Source organism: Tauraco erythrolophus, chromosome 15 (genome assembly GCF_009769465.1).
Source record: "Tauraco erythrolophus isolate bTauEry1 chromosome 15, bTauEry1.pri, whole genome shotgun sequence".
Taxonomy (NCBI): Eukaryota; Metazoa; Chordata; class Aves; order Musophagiformes; family Musophagidae; genus Tauraco; species Tauraco erythrolophus.
The window spans coordinates 2,211,600-2,231,788 of NC_141479.1; the positions used below are offsets into that span (position 1 = coordinate 2,211,600).

The 20,189-nt window shown below is 46.9% G+C and overlaps 1 protein-coding gene across 1 annotated transcript in view; it reads right to left on the reverse strand.

Annotated features, from left to right (window-relative positions):
• GLG1 (golgi glycoprotein 1) overlaps positions 1 to 12,461 on the reverse strand; it is an 89,247-nt gene extending 76,786 nt beyond the window's left edge. The window contains exon 1 of the mRNA XM_086621029.1: positions 12,150 to 12,461. Coding sequence (XP_086477155.1) covers positions 12,150 to 12,461 — 312 coding nt within the window. The remainder of the gene's footprint in view (positions 1 to 12,149) is intronic.
• Positions 12,462 to 20,189: the final 7,728 nt, after the last annotated feature.

A 20,189-nucleotide genomic window follows, 5' to 3' on the forward strand; every position in this document is an offset into this window, starting at 1 on the left:
ACAAAACAAGAGTGTCCACCTTGACCATTAAGGATGGCTACATGCCCAGATGCTCAACACAAGCCTACTGCTCTAGTACCCTATGAGAAGTCAGAGTCAGTCCCAGCAGAGAAACAGTGGCAAAGACCAGTGTCTGCCCGAGACTGGATCCTCTCAGCTTCTGCAGGTCAGCTTCTAGGAGCAGAGAAGAGAATAACCCTGATGTTGTCACTCTTCCCTTCATTTCTAGGTGGCTTCATGACTGGGAAAGTAGCTGTACTGTTCAATTCTCCACCCACCCCAATCTCTTCCTATAAAGATGCTGATTCAGTGACAACCCATGCAGATGGGTTTACAACCCATGGATTTACCAGCGCGCACAGAAGGAACCTCACTACTGAAGTCCTGGATTCACGTCTGATCACATAGTAAACCATATCCAAAATAGTGCTACCAAGGGATAGGACCCAAACTAAAGAACTTAACATAGCGGGCGAAACAAAAGGATGAGCTCTGTAAACACAGAAGCAAACAGCACTGTTCTTGCACTGCCCAAATTTTACACACGTGCAATGTTTTGACAGCTCCAAGGCATTATTTTAGATACCTTTCAAAGATAACCTCTTGATTCACTTTATTTTATGCTTCTAATGCTACGAAAAGCATGCAACAGGGAAACAACTTACAGAAAACCATGTCAAACCCTCAAAGGGTTGTTCAGAAGTACTTCCAGCAGCACAGTTCCCAAGGCAGTGAACTGTAGTACCAGTCAGCCTTCACAAGCTTATTTTAAATGTTACTAGAGAACAAAAGTTCAGTTGCAAAGACTCTTCTGACCCCATTTAAGATCAGAACAACAAAGGTATATGAAAAAATACTCTGCACTAAACTTGAGACAATAAAGTTTTGAAGATATACAGAGGTTCTCAGATATTTAAATACCTAGTGGGCTATAAGCTACTCTGCTACCTTGCTTTTAACACCTTCCTTCTTTACCATTCTGCTTGAATGTCTCAATATTGGGTTCGCAGAGGGGCTTTTTTTTTTTTTAAGCTAAGATTTTGATCTCGTAAACAGAATCCCAATTCCAAATTAGTGGTCTTACTAGGTAATGCAGAAGCAACTACAGTCAGAGATCGAACTCCATCTCCCAACAGACCAAAGATCACTTTAAGATGGCAACAATATGCTGCCATATTATTTAAAGTTATTCATGACAAATAACTCTAAGCCACAGAAAGGTTTTTGCCTATTCCCATTTGTCCTAAGTCACTTCAGAGAACACACTGGATAATACAGCTGTGGTGGGCCAACAACCAGCAGGTAAAGCAAATGGAGCACTGATTCTCACCTTCTCTTTTAATTACATAACAGAGAAACCCAGTTTCAACACTCCTGCCAGCTGTATCCCAACACCACACAGCCTAGCTGAGCTCTCCAGTATTCTTAGAAAGTTTCCAGAAAATGCCATTTGCAAATATTCTAAAGTTAAGATACTATGAACCTAGTGAGTAAAACAAATATTTTATTAAAGACAATCTTTATTAAATAATCTTTGACGGCATCACAAAGTCATGATGAATTTTACTGGAACATCTCAAGGGAAGAAAGTATTTTGGGAAATTACTTTGGGAAGAGTTGACATACAAAGAGAAGAATTTAAATTCCATCAGCACTTTCCCTAGCATAACAAGTTCAGACTATGGCTTTATACAACAGGAGGCTGGAATAGCTCACAAATGCCTGGAGGAGAGGAGGGAAACAAAAAAAAACCCTGTTGTTTGTGGCTTGTTGTATGTTTTTCCCCTTGGTGCAGGCCTTACCTGTGAGCTGCTCCTCGACAGGAAGCCAACATAGACTCAGAGCACGAGAAAGGGGTTTGATGTGGACAAGCTCAAGCCAAATTGCCAAGCACCTGAGCCCTGGAACTCTGTGTTATCCCAGGGAAGTCTGCCCTGTGCACTGCTGCCATGTCTGCAGTCAAGAGATGGGAGCACTACCAGTGCTGGTTCACCATATGTTCAGTGCCTGCTAAGGCACAGGTGAAGAGTCGTGAAGCAAAAACATGGAACACAGCAAGGCTCTGCTCGTGTCCCGCGAGGGAAGTGCAGAATCACATCCCTCCTGCAACTGCTATTTTGCACACATACTTCTCCTTAAGGCTATTACCAATAACATTAGGATGAGCACACACCTTTAGAGCTGTGTTTCAATCAATGGAAAAGTATGTTCCCTAACACCACACCTTCCCAGACGACGCCGTTATCTGTTAATATTGGGATTCCTAGACACAGGACAAGCATTTGCCACGGGAGTCCCATTCCAGTACTCCGTTTAATAAAAACGTAGGGAAGACTTACACCACAAACTAGTGTTTCAGCTTTTTCTTTTCCAGCTTTAAAAAATAACATTGCTTCATATGACTAATTAGAAACAAAGTAAGTGAAGACAGCTGCTGATCACCACCTGGAAGCCTTCAGTTAAAAAAGTAAGTGATGTTACTACATTCACAAGAACTTTGACTTCTGCTGTAGAGAATGACTCAAAAAGCTCTGTGCTTCCCAGCAGCAACTGCTATTAAGTATTTTCTAACCAGTACTTCCCTCCAGTGAGCACCGACCTGGTATCCTGCTGAATCCTTGCCTGAGAAGCAGACGGCTGCACAAAATTCAACTTACTTTTTTAAGCAGAAAAAATGGATCATTAAGGTTGCCATAGGAAATAGAATCATGGAATGGTTTGGGTTGGAAGGGACCTCAAAGATCATCTAGTGCCAACCCCCCTGCCATGGGCAGGGACACCTTCCACTACACCAGGTTGCCCAAAGCCTCATCCAGCCTGGCCTTGAACACTGCCAGGGATGGGGCATCCACAACTTCTCTGGGCAACCTGTGCCAGCGCCTCACCACCCTCATTATAAAAAATCTCTTCCTTAGATCTAATCGAAATCTCCCCTCTTTCAGTTTAAATCCATCGCCCCTTGTCCTGTCACTACATGCCCTTGTAAAAAGCCCCTCTCCAGCTTTCCTGTAACCCCTTTAAGTACTGGAAGGCTGCTATAAGATCACCCTGGAGCCTTCTCTTCTCCAGGCTGAACAGCCCCAACTCTCTCAGCCTGTCTTCATAGCAGAGGTGCTCCAGCCCTCGGATCATCTTCGTGGCCCTAATCTCCCGTTCAAATCACACTTTACAGCATACTGAGTCTCTCCAGTTCCACGCTGACTAAAAAGACTCTCCTGCACGTTGTTCTACGCTCCTCATTCAGAATGCGGTTCCGGTTGCACACTGTAACACGCAACTCAAGACTTTTCCACGCTTCTTTAACAACGTCACCTGCAACGTACGAACATTACTGAAAAACAGACCAAACCTTCACTCTGGAGACTGGCAGCAGGAAAGACTGCCTCGGCGTACGTACTTGCACGGAGCCTGCTCTACAGACTTCAGTAAGGTAAGAGTTGTCATCGTGAGTTTCAATAGCTGTGTCAGCGGCGAGAGACCCGGCATCTCACGCGTCTCAAATATCCAAATACCAAAAACACGGTGCTCACAGCACCAGTTCAAAAGTAATAGCCCAAAAAGTAGCGGGGTCAACACAATGTCATAAGTGAGCAGCAATATAAAATGAAACTCACAGTCAACAGTTCTCTCCACCGGCATTTACTCAGGACCTTGTATCAGTGGAGACCAGATTCTCACTGGCCTGTCTGAATGCAACAATAAGATGATCACGTTAATACAGATTTGTTTAAATCACCATGAACATGGTTAAAGAACTGCAGTCTCATGAACAGTCTACATTGTAAATTATGACAACTGCGGTATTGCAGTGATTTTACTTGAAGGTGGTTAGTTTTTCTGATTTTATGACACACGTAGCTTGGCCACACAGACATTGTCATAAGCAAAAAATTAATTTGATAATGAAAGAGCTTACTGTAAGCTTCTTCCAGATCTTATTTCAACTCAGCTGAAACACTGTGACAAAAGTTGACTCAGCTCAAACCAAGCCTGGACTGTTACAGAAGTCTACAAGCCAAGCAGGTATTTTGTTGGGTTTTTTTCAATTCCATCAAAACTTCTGGTAGGGCAATTACTGCAACATTTGAAAGAGCGCGTACTCTGCTGAGTTTGTTTTCCAGTTCACTTGGTGGAAAGTATTTTACCCTGCACTAACAGGACACTCTAGAAAAGAAAGTCTCAATTAGCAAACTACCAAGTATAATGAAGGCTGGTGAGCCTCCTATTAAGGTTCAAGGGATCTAGACAGCAAACTTGCCACCAGATTAAGCTAGGCATTATTTTTAAACACAAGACAGCACATTTGCCTGAATGATTTTGCATAGCAGGGCTGGAATAGTTATTTGTTATTAACCTACCCTGTTACATATAAGTACTTAATTATATCAATACAACCACATGCGTTCTCTAGAAGACGGTCAAAAGTCCTGAGACTCAAATAAGGAAACCTCAAGAAGTTTTTTCAGAGAAGAGCACGCAGTTCTACACTACCTGCAAAAAACACTTCAGGCGTGTAGAGAAACCACAAATACTTATTACATTAAACACTACCTTTTTGTCACCTCAGCAGTTCTTATGAATTGTTTCAGGCAAAGATGCAAGTAATAACAAACACAGCAAATAAACATTCCTGTCCTGCATGATTAATGTTTGTTTGTCCCTATGTTGTTACCTGGAAAAAGAGATATTAGATGTGTACCATTAGTCTTAAGCCACAGCGCCGACAATAATAAAGGCATCGAGTTTGAGTCAAGGCAAAATTTCAGACATTATAACCAAGTAAGGCACTCTAACTCAAACGCATGAAATCTAAGCTCACAAAGCTCAAATTGCTACAAAATACACTTATCCAAAGCAAAAAAAAAGAAAAACTCAGGCATTACACACCCAAAAAGACAGTGTGGAAGAAAACAGACATCTCTCTAATTACCGAAGGAAATTCCTCAGCTCTGAGCTGCAGGTCTTCAGACATCAGTGTGCCAGGACACAGCTTTAATGAATGCCACCTCTGCTCAGGAATAGAACAGTATGGGTTTTCGTCTACTGTCTTGGTGAAAAGAGGTTGCAATTATGCTACGAGCTGGTACCTAGGGAAGGGAAGATCTCTGCTCCTTCCCCAACACAGTGCTATGGATATCGATAAACTAAACATCCAGAAAATGAAAGTAACCCATGATGACAAAAAATGATCAGCCACCTGAACTGAATTTTTTTAATACCATGGCAACCAACTTCGCAGACCTTAAAACTAGATTAGTCAGAAAATCAAAAAACTATTTTGAGGCAAGATTTCAAATAAAAAGAGAATTATCTAGACCTTTTATTCATCCAGTTCTTTGGGGTTTATTATTGGGAAGAATAACTGCAAAGTAAGCGCACATTTTCCAAAGACCAAAACAAGCAGAGTCCACTGAGAAAGTGGTGCTCGTGTGCAGGAACCCTACACTACAAAGAACATCTAGACTTTATCTCTACGCTAGAAAACAAAGACAGCACAAAAGCTGCCTAGAAGAATCTCTCCTTGAATCATTCCGTTCCAACCGTGACAACCCAAAGCAGCACCAGGGCTAGCGAGACCTCCTTTCCTCCAGTACGAGGGAGGAGAGGATGGAAGTAGGGAACACACAACCCACCCGTACCTGTCTACTGGCACAGCCGACCAAGTCTCTGCTTTTCGAAACATTCCGCTGTTTGGCTCAGCGCATCACCTCCCCACAACTGGACCTCTGCATCACACACCTTTCCCAGTTCATCCCGAGCCGAGCTCAGACTGCACAGCCTGCACCAAACCTTACTTCTCCCCTCGTGTTTCCACTCCTTTTCACCTCAGTATCCAGAGCTGCCGCAAGCCAGCAACACCAGCTCACCAGAAGCAGCAGACTTGTGAAATAATTCCTTTTATTAAGCCAAACATCCCAGGCTAAATCGATACACAACCAGCTACAAGTATCAGCATGCCAAAACCAAGCACAAAACTCAAAAAAAATCCCAACCAACTCTCCCCCCATCAAAACAACTATCTCAGATCAGAAGCGCAGAGATTGTTAAGGATATGGACAACTAAGAATTTCTGCATAATGCCACATTCATCAAAATAAATACTCAGTAAGTCCAGGACCTAAGAGGAGAGAGACCATCCTACCCTCCAGTCAGCTCACACATGACTTGAGTAAGATGAAAAAGGTACTTTTAAATAGTGCTACATCCTGAGATGAAGCCAAAAGATGATGCCAAAGCAAGTAACCCAAATACAAATCAGACTTTTAAAGTGTATTTAGAATCTCATTTTAAGACCTAACTACAAAAGCCAGGAGGAAATTTGGCTTATGCTATCTGAACAAAAGGAAAACCAAGAACTTCTGAACAAAAACGTGGATTAAGATGCCAAGCCTCAGGAAAAAAAGCTTCAGAGTGTTCCAGCCTCTTCTCCATCGTTTGCTTTTGTTGTCACTCACACAGTTTTTTTTAAACCTTAACCTCCTCAGTTCCCTCTTCCTAGGTCCAACCATTCCCTTCCATTGAATTTGACAGATCCATGTCCTATTTTCTACATTTTAGAAGCAGGAGGGACCAGTTGTTACCATTCAAATTAATTTGTGTCTGCCACAAACCACGGTAAATTCTTTGTTAAAACCAGATTGAGACAAATTTCTAATAAAGGAATACTGGAAATTTCTAATACAGAGGCAGAGGCTTCAACTCATACAGCGTCTAGCATCCAGTTACAGCCTAATAATTAACTCGACCTCTTAAAATTGCAAGACGTTTTTACTTTAAGTTAGCTCAACTTCAACTACAGGTGAGAATTCCTTTTTTTTTTTTTTAATAGGGGTATAAGAGTCGTTGAATTCCCGTGCCTTGTACAAGCAGCTTTGAATCTTCACCAGGTCAATACCCCTTAGAAAAAAAAAGGGAGAGTGCAAGCAAAGCCCTTGGCAAGGCATACGGTACATTTTCCAGGTTTCTGATCATTGCCTTTACGAAAAAAATCCCTTTACGTGTCGATATCTGAACCAGACGATAACGCTGTAGGCACTGTAAGAGCATCACCGGAATACTAACTGCCTACTCCTTTGCAATAGTAATGATTAGAGAACGAGAAGAGCCTCCATCCCACAACTACGTGCTTACCACCCTGAGAAACAGGCAGTTCCCATCCCAAAGCTCACCTAAAGCCAGGGAGAATGCCACAGGACAAAAATCCAACTATAAGCACTGAAGGAGATGGCCAACTTGGTAAACACTAAGTCTTCGCTGTTTGCATTTCCTAAAAACCAGCCCACCCCTGTGCTATGTTTAATCCTCAGCCCTCAATTACTTACAGCTCTGGACAGGTAAACAACCATTTGCTGCCACAGCCCAGACATTTAAATGCCAACCTCCACTTGGGCACTGGAAAGCTGTGAGAGACGGAAATAACATGAGTGCACTCTCAAATATGAGATAATGTCGCATGTTGAGTCAAAACAAAACCTTCTGCCTCCAGCTCAATAAAATACTGAGATAAAAGGTGGTGGAGGGGGTGGAAATTAAAATAAATTGAGCTGCCCTGAGAGATCACACCTATCCACCTCACCGCAACCAAAAAGCTCCGGGAGGACTTCCCATTTCCAATCCCTTTATCAAGCAAGCAGACAAACTGGAGAACAAGCCCAGGGACTGAGCACACACCACTTTTCCTGCAACTCCAGTACTGCCCAAAGACACGAGGACTCCAGGCAGGCGTTATTGCCTGGTTTCCCTTTTCCATCTATAATTTTAAAACTTCAGTGATTTCACTGGCGCTATTTTATCAGACCGCTTAAGGAGCTCAGGTGCACACAAAGTGAGGAATAAAACATTTATATGGAAGAAACGTGCCAGTTCCCAATCTGCCAAACGTTGCACGCTTCCAAGTCTGTAAGTCACATCAAATGAATTTTCTGGCCTTTACACTGACTGTGCATCTGAAATAACAGGAAAAACACCATTCTTAAAATACACAGCTTTTAAGACTAACTTGTTTTGCCCTTAACCCAATTCTCAACATTAGGAAAGCCTTATTTTTCCCAGAGAGCTGAGCATTCAGGCTCAATTATACTGTCCCTGCCACAAAGGTGCTACCAAAGAACCAGAACCATTCTGGATGAAGAAAGTAGCGGGAGGCCAAAACTTTGATCTCTAATCCCAGTTTAACCACAACTGTTTGATCTGAGAAAAATCACTTAGCCTCTAATGCATTAGCATTGTATAGGTGGATATAATGCTCTAAATATTACATAATCTTAACGAGCGTAATGCAAATAAAGCTCAACAATTGTAGCATCAAGTTAATTCACTGATTAATCAGGCCTAAGGTGTGCTTTAACATTAAAATCATGCTCACTAACAAACTGGAAAAAAGAGCTAAACTGGTTAAGATATTTTCGTACCCGCTAATGTTTCCTACCTCAAATTCAAAAACTCAGCCATCCTTTAAGTGCAAATCATTGTTAATCATGCAAAAAATTTTACCTAGCAAATACATGAATATTTCATGGGTTTATTTGTACTATAACCACCATGAAAATTAGTTTAATAAGCAGCCCATAAAAAAGTGCTTAAAGGCCACAGTCCATGTTGAGTGAAATGCAAGCTCTTTAGTGTCTCTAGAAACAGGTTAGCAACCAGAATCATTTCAGGGAGGAAAAAAAAACACAAAACACCACTTCAAAACACATTTTTGAAAACCAGAAGCATACATCACCTCATTCTACTCTTTTTATATCTTGGCATAAAGTTATTTGGATAACAATTAAAATGTTGATGACAAAACCTCAGTGACTTAAAACAGTAACATACTCGGTGCACAAATAATTTTAACTAGAAGGGAATTAATTCACCTGGAAAACGCACCAAAACATGTTTTTGATTCTATTTCCTGATTATAGCCAAGGATGTTTCAGCTGACTAGCTCTGACCACCACCTCCTCCTCTTAAGGAGCATCCTTCCCCTTCTTCTACTATGACAGGAAAGCAGAGTCCCTTGATTTCTATCTTTCCAACAGCTGAACGACCTGAAATGCAAGAGAGTTCTGCACCTGCAGAAGCAGACTCTGCACTACAGCGACTGAGCATTTCATTGACCTGGTGGAAAATCAGTGGTGAAGTATTTGAAATCACTCTGGGGGTCTGATTTTTTTAAAAAAGAATTCTAAAAACACGCAGTGCTTAAATATCTGTGTTGATAACACTTTAAATTGACACTCTACAAGTAATCTCTCAAATCCAATACTTTAAAATTGGCGATTTTGGAGTTCGGTTGTTTTGGGTTTTGTTTTGTTTTTCACTGTTTTCTCTTGTTTCAAACTATTCTTTCTGACTATTTGTGTTAAACAACTTCTCTCCACATTCACCTCCCAAGATCGGCTGCTGTCCCAGTCAACCACAAGCTCAACACTCCTGTTCTTTAGATTCAGGAGAACTCCCCAGCAAAAACAAGGGTGGACTTACTTTAAAGAGATCCATGGTGACAAATCGGCAGGTACTGAAATAACGTGGTTGCAGTCGCACCTGCTAACAAACAAGCATCTCTTTTCTTTCCTCTATAGTTTACGGACTCAAAAGGAAAGGTTTCAAAAGCAGCAGTTTCCTCCGATTATTCAAATTTAAAACAGCTCTTCCATAGCACAATAAGAATTAAAAAAATCAACTGATCATCTTAACAGCTCTTAGTAAGGCTCTCGGTTTCAAACTGAAGTTTTTTCCACTTTAGAGGAACGTTTCTTAGGAGAAAAATAAGATCATTTTAAACACCTACAGATAAAAGAGTGCTTCTGCAGCCTAATTGCATCTAAAAAAAAAATCTTACCTGCTACTTGTAGCCAAGCAGTGTCCAAATATTTTCCTCACTGACGCTATCACACACATCAACTTCCTCAAATCTTTAACTATAGTCCGATTTTATTTAAACGGGCTTGTCTGACTTTGGAGATCAGTTCCCCACTCATAATTGTCACTTTATCGGTATCGTCCAAGTCGTTGGATGCTCCAGGGTCAACATTAAAAGTTGTATCAACAACAGTAACAGCTAATACGTCACTTATTTCTCTGCTGTCACCTCCAACGCAAACATCTGAGACAACATCTGACCTCGTTCCCTATCACCACCCAACGATGTGCCACCACCCAACATTTACAACTCCAGGCTTTTACTCAGAGTCTAAATACCAAGAGTTAAATGGTAGGGATGCTCAGAAGTCAGTATTTAAGTCACTTCTCAGAGCAGCACTCTGGGAAGTCATTTTTAAGTCAGGATCCAGCCTATCATCACACTTGCGTTACGGCAGAACTGTTGAGCCTAAGACCAGCTGACAGGGCTCTTTACAGGCTGACACACAAATAAGGACAAGGCTGCAGACGGGCACCTTCGGAGAGAAAACTCAATCCAAAATGACTCCGAGATGTCCTATTGATGCCGGCGATGTCACCCAAGGAAAAGATGCACATTCGGCACCGCATATCAGACAGCATCACAGCTAGACAAGACCAACAGCCAGCGAGCTACTGACAACAGGCTGGCTTTGAAAGGGGAAAAGAAAAGCCACAAGCAAGACACAGCATTGAAAAGAGAGTGGAATTTTCATGAGACGTGCAGAACCAACGTCAGGGCTTGTACTTGCTGAAAATAAAAGCGTGATGCGAGGCATCCCGTCCTTCATCTTTTGCTTCTCCCTGCTCACCCCCCTCACTCAGTGAAACGACAAAACTATTCCAGCAGAACGCTGGCAAACCAGACGATAAAAAGGTCCACCTCACTAAAATGGCAGAAAACCAAGAAGCAGTGCAACTATGAAAAGAGAAGGGAGGGGCCACACAACTGGAAAGCAAGGAACAAAAAGAGCTGGCCTTTTTGGCACGCTGGTAGCTCATGAGCCACCTCCTGTAAGCACAGCTTCTGGGATGGTCTCAGAGAGGGGGCGTCCCTCTCTGAGGGGGTCCCAAAGGTCCCAGATGGGTGGAAGAAACAGTACGGAACAAGTCATTCATAAAGCAAATATCAGAGTGTTTTATAACTGTGATAAGATGTTGCATCAGGACTCGTTTAAGAAGTCTGCCATGCGCGTCTTCACTAAACTACCCACCTAAAATTAAAACATTAAGTTAGACAAAAATCTAGATTATTTTTGGATTTTAGAACAGGAAGTAATCACTGATTGTTATTGGTTCAAGACTCCCCTTGATGACAGTAACCATTAAGTCACTGCCATCTGCTGTCTCTGGAATAACGGATGAGAAACCAGCACAGGTTTTTCCTGACTGCATTTCCACTTGATAAAACACCATTAAAACTGACCCAGCCTGACGTTCCTGGACCTCCCAGCAGAGAAGCCAAGAACTAAACAGACCTCAACACCAAACCAGTTCACCAAAGACGCTCCTTCAAACTGAGCACGAACCACCACGGAATGAATGAAAAGACTGGGCTAGAAAAGACTCCGAGGTGGCAACTCAAGTTTTTTTCTTGAGCTAGACTTAAACCACTCACGACAGACGTTTGGGAGGAACAGATCCCTAGTTCCTTGCAGGAGCTAAGCCAGGTCTAAAGACTGCAGAGCTGGTTTGATACAGGCACAAACAAGCGCTGGAACCCAACCACCTCTGCGGCTGAGCTTTATGCGAAGGCGGGAATCTGAACCTGAACAAAATAAACCTTCTCAGGTTTATTTTGGTGGTGTTTACTGCCGGTAGGTGCCTACCAGCAAGGCACCTCTCCTCAGCCTCCAGACCCCAGAAAGCCAATAACCCTGGAAGGCGCCGCGGCCAAAACAAAGCCATCCCACCGAGACCTCTCCCTCCCGGGAGGCCGCTGCGAGGGCGGCCGCGCGGAGCCCAGAGGCACAAACAGAGCGGGGAGCCGGCGGCAGACGGGCTCCTCTCCTGGAGCCTCCTGCCCCCGCAGGCGGCTCCTCCAGCCGCCCCGTCCCCCTCAGGCGAAGCTCCGCAGCGCGGGAAGCGCGGCGCCGCACGCGAACCCCGCTTTTCAAAGCGAACGCCGTGAGGTGAATGAGGAGCGGCGGCCCGCGCCTCGCTCGCTCCCCGGAGGAGCGGCGGCGGCGGGGCCGCGGAGCCCCGCTCTTTGTTCGCCGCCGCGGGTAGGCCCGGCCCGGGGCCCGGCGCCCGGCCCTCACCTCGCGGACGTCCTGCAGGCACTCGAGCACGGCGAGGTTGTTGGCCCAGCTGTGCTTGGAGCAGAGCCGCACCACGTCCTCCCGGCACACCGCCTCCTCCGACAGCTTCCACCCGCTGCCCGAGCCGCCGCCGCGGGGACCCCGCGGGCCCGCCGCGCCCGGCCCCGCCGCCTGCGCCGCTAAGGCCAGGCCGCCGGCAGCGGCGGGACCCGCGGCAGGAGGGCCGCCCGCCGCCGGCCGCGCCGCCAGCGCCAGGAGCAGGAGGAGCGCCGGGCCCGGGCAGCGGCTCCGGACACGTCCGCACGGCACCATCTTGGATCCGCCACCTCCGGCGCGCCCGCCCGCCCACCCAGCGGCACGCACGTCGTATGCAAATCAGAGCGCCGGTGACGTCACCGCGCCGCGCCCCCTCTCGGGACACGCCCCTTTTCTGGTGGAGGGCGGGGCTTGCAGTGGCCCCGCCCCCCGCTGCGGCCCCGCCCCGCCCGTCGTCGCCTCAAGAGGTCGAGGCGCCATCGCGGCCCCGCGGTGGCCCCGCAGCCCGCCCGCCGCACAGGGCGGCGTTTGCCAAACCGCTGAGCTGGCAGCGGTGCCAGGGGACGCGGGGAGCGCTGCCTCCGGCACGCTCGCACCTCTGGAAGGGCAGCCCGGCCCTGCGCTTCCCACAGCAGCTATCCGGAAACCGCGGCCAGTTTTTACCCCAAAAATCTGTCGGGTCCCACCTGTGAAACAGAGCTGGCGGTGCCATCCCCGTCAGAGTCGTTAAAAGCCTGAGAAGCCCTTGGCTGCCCCGGTGACGGAGGGCAGAGGAAGGGCCCTGAGGAATCGGGGCTCAGAGCGGGGTTGGACTGGCGCGCGGTAAAGAAAACCTGGGGCCACGCATGGAGCAATGAAGGAAAAATACTGGATAGCTACTTAAAAAACAAGAAACTTGAATGAAATAACTGGAAAAAAAAAAAAAAAAAAACAACAAAATATTGGATAGTGACTGCCAGTTAGGATGCTCACAAGCAAGGGCTCACGTTAACAAAATGGCGCGCGATCGTGCAGTTAAGGGTCGCTTCATCCTGGAGATGGGCAGTGAACCCCACTGGCACAGACGGCCTTCGTGATGGCATTTCCCTTGCCCGCGCAAGGATGCACCCACAGCCTCTCGTGGGGCAGGACACCAGGGCTGGCAGGAGGGTATGGGATTTATCCCACTGCCAGCTCCAGGGCTGCCCAGCTCCGGTGTAACCCCCAGGGAGCAGGCAGCCAAACAAGGGTAGCAAAATCACAATTTGGAGGTGCCACAGGGCTGCTGTTACTGGGGTTTGGTGGGTTGGCTGCATCTCCTGCCCTTTCAGTGCAGGCTCACTGTTTTGAGGCTGGGAGTTGGTATGTCCTGCTCAATCGTGGCTCCAGGCTTTCTTCATAGAGAGGGAGAGAAACAGGCACTCCTGTAAGAGTGATCTTGTCCCCAGAGCAGGATCTACAACGGCTGATGGCATGGTAGATGGGATCTACAAGTTCGTCGCAGGACAATAAAGGTGGATTCTGAGTTTGGTGCCAGATCAGCTCCAAGTGGTGTTCACAACAGAACGCAGCGTCTGTCAGAGCAGTGTTTTGGTACTGCTGCAGCCCCCTCCGCCCTGGCAGCCAGACTTCTGAATTTCACAGTAAAAACCATACCTGCCTGGGTGTTGGGTTAGCAGCAGTGGTGGGACACAGATCTGCCGCCAGCTCAGCAACAAGAGATTTTTGGGTGCCCTCAGAGTCTCCCAGCAGCAGGATCTCACCAGGCCAGCTCGCAGCACCCTCCGGGGCTGGATTTGCCCCAAAGTCTCAGCTTTGCTTCCAACAGCAGATGGAAAGGGGGGATGAGGAGAACCCTGTCTGAATTTCTCTGCTTCTCTGACTCCAGGAGCAGTTTTCCCAGTGCAAGCTGGCATCAGTCCAAAGTCAGCAGCTTTTGCCAGGATGCCAGGGTGCTCAGCGAGCTGGGGTGAAGCAGAGCTGCAGGGTTGCTCCCTTCCTGTCCCAGGCTGACTCGCCCTGCCTGGGCAAAGCTCTTCTTTTGGGGATGGCACCAGCCGTCTTACCCACAGCGGGAGCTACCAGAGCACCATGAGCAAGCTGGAGCCCACCTCATTCAGGTGGAGATGAGGGCAGGAGAGGGAAGGGAGGATCAGCCGGCAAAGTCCCCACACTTCTTGCATTCGAGTGTCATGCTGGGACACGGTGCTTGGGAAAATGGCTTTGTGCTGGCACCCAGGGGCTGCGCAGCTGGGAACACTTAGAAACAAAAGCCAGCAAAATCCAGGCCATGCTTGGCAGCCCGTTTGGCTTCATGGAAGTTATTTGAAGAGCTCGCCCAGTGCGAGAGCTGGCTCCGCTCCTCCATCCGTCACAGGACAAGGACGGAGGGGAGCAGCAGAGCTGGGTTACGGCTCCATTCTCCTTCCCACACCCTCGGGAGTTTGCTGGAGCTTTTTGATGAGCAGAGCAACCCACGTCCTTCTGCCGCGCATCCCATGCTCACAGGAAACCTTCTCCCAACCTTGGATTTTACCGCCCTGCGTAACCCACCATTAAATAAGCATTTCATAAAGAAGAGCACCGCACTCACCGTGTCCACGCAACAAGTTAAACAAGTGCGAGGTAGTTCTGTGCTCATAGTGACATCTCTACCCATGGAACAACCCCAGCGGCTCATGGCACCCGTAGCCCCTTTCCCTCGGCACAGGCTCAGTGGAAATTCCCTGATTGCCGTGTTTTAAGCGTTTTACCAGCAGGGCTCTCAGACACTGGGTGCTGCCTTAAGTGCCTGCAGTTGTCTGCTTTTGTAGCAGCCAGAACATTTAAGTCTCACCGCTTCAAGCAATAAAACGCATTTATATAGCCCTCAGCTTCGCGGAGCGAGGCAGGGGTGAGCTGAGCTGCTGGGACGTCTCTCGCTCCTTCCCAGCAGCGTCCTGGCCCTCCAGCTCACCACTTCAGGGAGAAGAAAAGCTCTTCCTCGGTCCGTGCAGAGGAGCTGCTCCAATTCTTAATTGGATACAGACCGCTCAGCTCCCATGTGGCCACGGGCACTGCTCCGAATCTTGGCTCGGTCTCCAAACAGCACACTGAGGCCCTCTCTGTTGCACACAGACTGGCTCAGCTGCCCTTTAGGGTCCCCTAAAACTCTCAGCTGCCCTTTAGGGTCCCCTAAAACTCTCAGCTGCCCTTTAGGGTCCCCTAAAACTTCATCACTGCCTTTCCCAACCGATGATCATCTCCACCAACAAATGCTGTTGCAGAGAACCTAGTTGGGTGCTTCGTTACCACTATCAATCATTCAGTGGGTTTTTTTGATGGCTAAGGCAGCAACGCTAGCCTGGTATTCCGTGGTTTATTTGCACAACGTGCACAGGTTCAGCCCCACTTTATTCCAGCTTTTCTCACAGGTCAGAGTCCTGCAACACCGTTGCTCATCCGTTTTCAGAAATAACCAGAGGGCCACGGCAGTATTTAGCTTCTGAGGAGCCTGCGGACAAACAGGAGACAATATTGCAGCTGCGACCTCGTGAGCGTCAAGCACAAGGGGAGCATCGTGCCTCTGACGTGTGATTTCATCCAGCCCGATGTGACGTTTGTGTTTTTCACAAGAGCGATGCCGTTGGCGCATCTTTGCTTCATGAAGCATCGGAAGCCTCAGGTCGTCCCTGCGGAGCCTGTTGCTCCCCCTCGCCCCATTTTTATGCAGCTCTACGTTGCAGTCAGCACCTACCTTTACAAAAAAAACCACCCTAAAACAGACGATTTCCCAGCCCTTCCTCCATCTGCCGCAATCCCTTCCCAACCCTGCTTCCGCCTTCCCAGGCACTCCCAGCTTGACACCGTCAGAAGCACAGGAGGGGGTTCGCTCCCCCTTCCATGACCTCTGCCACTAGCGGAAACACCAAATTGGACTTGATGTGAGACTGAGCCCCCTGGACCTTCAAATTAATTACGCTTCACCAGATAGGATAATCACTGAAATTAGTTCGAGCCGTATTTTCCTCTTGACCAGCACAGGCTGGACAGGGCCTGTTACCTGCTAACTTTGTCCCAAGGATTTAGATAAACATTTTAGGGCACAAGTGCCCCCAACTCTTCCTTTTTTTTTTTCTCCTTTTGCTACTTAGAGGCATTATTCTGCAAGAAACCAGGTAGGAGCAACATCCCACATTCCCTTGGTGTTCTCGAGCCGCTGCTAGGGTTCCAGGACTTTTTTCAGTGAACTCCCCTGTACCAGAGCAGGAGTTTCCTACAGGCACCCAACTCCACAGCACCCAAATGCTCTGTCATGCCAGGGCACCCACAGCTCATTCGAGTGCAGCCCTTCTTTTTTTAGCAAAGAGAGTCACACTGCCTTCTCAGCGTTATCTCTAAATATCTTTAACTATCTCAAAAGCTAATAAACAGTGATAAATATTGTTCTCTCAAGTCAGGGAGGCTGTTTACACCAGCCTGCTTGACTTGGCAGGCCAAGTGCTCGCAGGGGACAACAGCAGCTCAGCACAGGGGCAGTCCCGCTGCCAAGGTGCTGTGACCCACCTCTGCTCAATTTTGTGGGCACCTCTGCAACGATTAGGGGGTGCAGCTAGACTCAACCCATGTCTGAGCACTCAGCTAATTCACTAATAAAGCTAATAAAGGGAAAAGCCTTTATTGAACATTTGCTGATAGAAAGTCAGAGGTGCCATCCCAGCAGGGGAGACCGTACCCCCCTCTCCCGACCACTCTCAGCAGTCCAATCTGTTCTTTCACATTTAGTAGTTCTGGTATTCGACACAAATCAAACCCAACAGAAAACTAGTTTTTGCTTGCTCAGTCCTTTGTTCTCCCTCCCCACCATCTCCTCTTCCTTCTCCCCAAACTCCTTTTCCTCCTATTCTCTCCTTTCTAAACCAGCAGAAAGCCAGGTTTGTTAAGGAATTTACTGCCTTGGTAGAAAATCCGCTCATCTACATTAGCAGAAGAATCTTGCCATGTCTCCTTGCGAACCAAAAAGAGAACTCAATCAAATCCCACGGGGCTGCTCCGGCTGTTTCAGTGTAACAAGGTGCAGATTAAGCTGCTTGTTTCACTTGCTGCATTGCCTGGTTTTAATCCAATTTGGTTCGGGACACACGCAAAACAGCCGCTTTTCTGCCCTCCGGGACGCAGCAGGCACAGCCAGAGCCAAGCTGCGCTCACTTCTTTGTTCACACTTTTTGGTTTTAAGCACTACCTTTTGTCATCTGCAACATTTTTGGTTATTTTTATCAAAATCTTACCTGAGTCACTACACAAGCTGACAGCTAAAACGCAAGGGAGGATTCAAGGGTTTCCTGCCAAGCTGCTGTCACAGCCAGCTCCTGCCAACACTGTGCTGTCCCTCAGGCCTGGTTTTACATGAATTAAAATTAGGAGAGGTGCTCCCCGACAACAGCCTGGAAAAAAAAATATATTAGAAAAAAAATGCCTGCACACAGCTAAGAGGAAGGCCCCGTCAGCAGGAGCCACGGCGCTGCCCGGCTTTACCTATCGCCTGGCATCAGATTTACTACAGGAATTGCCAAGGGGCCGCCCTGCTCCGCGATAACAAAATCTTCCCAGAGACAGAGGCAGAAATAGCCACGTAGCAGCTTCTTGCCTAAACCACCAGTGAAACAGCTCAGTCTCTACTGACAGCTGCCCTGCATAGCACCGAGACACCATTGGGTGTTTTGTTTTGTTTTTTTTTCCTTCTGCCCCTTTGACTCCAGAGGGAGATGAGCAAATATTTAATTAACACATTTGACCTTTTATCAGCTCTCAATGCTGATGGCTTTCTGCACACAGTTTAGGTGCTCTTTTCCTGGAGCCTGCTGCAAACCTGCGACTAGGACAGCGTTACAAGGTTCTTCACATCTCAAATCTCTGAAAATTTTCTTAAACGCTGGATTTGAAAACTGAGAGAACATGAAAGTGTCATCTTCTGTTACTATTTTAATAGCATTTCAGTTTGTACCTCTTATGTTGGGCAGTATCAAGTAGAAAACAAGTAGTACCTAGAAAATCAAAAGCTGAGAGGCTTGTTAATTCCTTTTCCTGTGTATGTTTAAAATTCCAAATTTCCAAATTTGGAAAATTCCTCCAAATTTCCAAATTTCCTCTGGGAAGAAGGGGTCGGAGTTGACTGAGCAGAAAAGATGCCTCAAAATGGCTGAGAACGAGCAGCTCATTGCACTGAGCTGGCAGAGAACAGCCTGCTCCTGATTTTAGCTGGCATTACCAGAGACCTTCTCACAATGTCGTTCTTTCTACTAACCCCTTGTTCCTGATCATTGTTAAAATGCCCCAAAAGCCTCACGTCGGTGAGGTGATTTCTGGTTAAAACGCTGTCCCAGGTGCACGGCCCGGCTTTGCTCAACCCTCTCCCTTCCCCTCACCTGGTCAGAGCAACATGGTTCAGCAAAGACTCTTCGTTCACTAAAAGCCTCCGTTGTTTCAGCCTGAAGCTCAGCGTGACTTGGAAGTGACACAAAGCATAAGAAGCCTCACCTGCACGCGGGGACGCTCGCTTGTGTTCAAGATATGCAGCGTATATAGCTGAGACACATCCTTAAAGTACCGCAGCACCAGTGACACGTGATAACTATAAACACTTTATTTTTACAGTACATAAAAATAGAGGAACAAAATACTCTATAGAAAAATACAAAGTTAAGCAGAGATCTTTTCAATCTCATCTTTAAGAGGGAAGACAAACAGGATCAATACTGTGCAAGGCCCAGACTTCAGAAAATAAGATTCTGGCTAAGTGGCGGCACGCTCAGTCCAAAAGGGACAGATGCTGCTGACCACGGCCAGAGGCGTGCCAAGGGACACGTTTCCAGCACAGGGAACTCATCTTGCAGCTTCCAACATCCTTGCAAGTTTGCTTTTGTTAAATGTAAACTGAAACCTAAGTCCTCTTTCATGATCTGACCTTGAGACAGACGATCTCATACCCCTCAGCACATTTACAGTGAGGGTGCTGAGCACCCAGCGGGCCAGCACACGTCCCCTGACCTGTGATTCCGCCCAATGGGCTCAGATTTACATAAACCAGTGAGTCTGCAGCACACTTGCCCACAAATACAACTGGAAGCTGGCTGTGACCGGCCAGTGAGCTGGCAACTATGATTTAAGGAAGGCAAAAGGTCAGTGAAAGTAAGCTGACAAAATCCCCAAGTTTCCACCAGTTCCTCAAAGAGGAAAACTCAAAAATAAAAACCCAGCTGAAAAAAAAAGCAGCCAGTGTTATTTTCCAAGGTACTGTCTGTTTCAGTACATTGCTGCCTTTAAGGAAGGACACCATGGACTTCAGCAGCCAACAGTACAAGGATCATCTCCTCCTTTTTACCTGGACTTCTCTAGTTTCATTTATCTGTAACAAAACTGTCCAAGTTTGCACGCAGGTAAAGTAGGGAAGAGAAAAGGGGAAGGAAACAGGGGCAGAGAATTAAGGAATTACAGTGCAAATTATACCCTCATGGAAAAACAAACCAAACACACAAGAGAAAAAGGTTCTCTAGGTTTTTCCAAGCCTGTTCTTTCCATGGCCACACAACAAGGTCTGTCCTCATCAGGGAATAACTGCCAACTGACCCCAGACCTTCAAACCAACACGGGAGTATGTTCTGTAAAGCAGCAAACTGGCTTTTACACTAGCAGCCATGCCAGTGAGATGCCACTATTGCCACCTCTTCATCACCCAGGAACCACAGCAGGACTCCACAAGAAATTCCAGCGGGAGTCTCAGGTCTTCGAGTTCCTCTTATTTTGTGGATTCGTAGAAGAGATTTGCAAGTCGCTGTGCTGTATTCACACTGGAAAAAAGCGCAGCAGCACACGCTGGAGACAGTCCAAGAATTATTGCTGTGCTGAGTTTGCATGAAGAGAACTGACCAAAGAAGAAATAAGGGCAGACTTAAAAAAAGGAAGATGGAGGAAGAAGAGAATTGCGCCAGGCAGCAGCACGTCCCAGTTCCTGCCTACTGCCAGAAAGATGCTGTAGCTGTTCCTGTC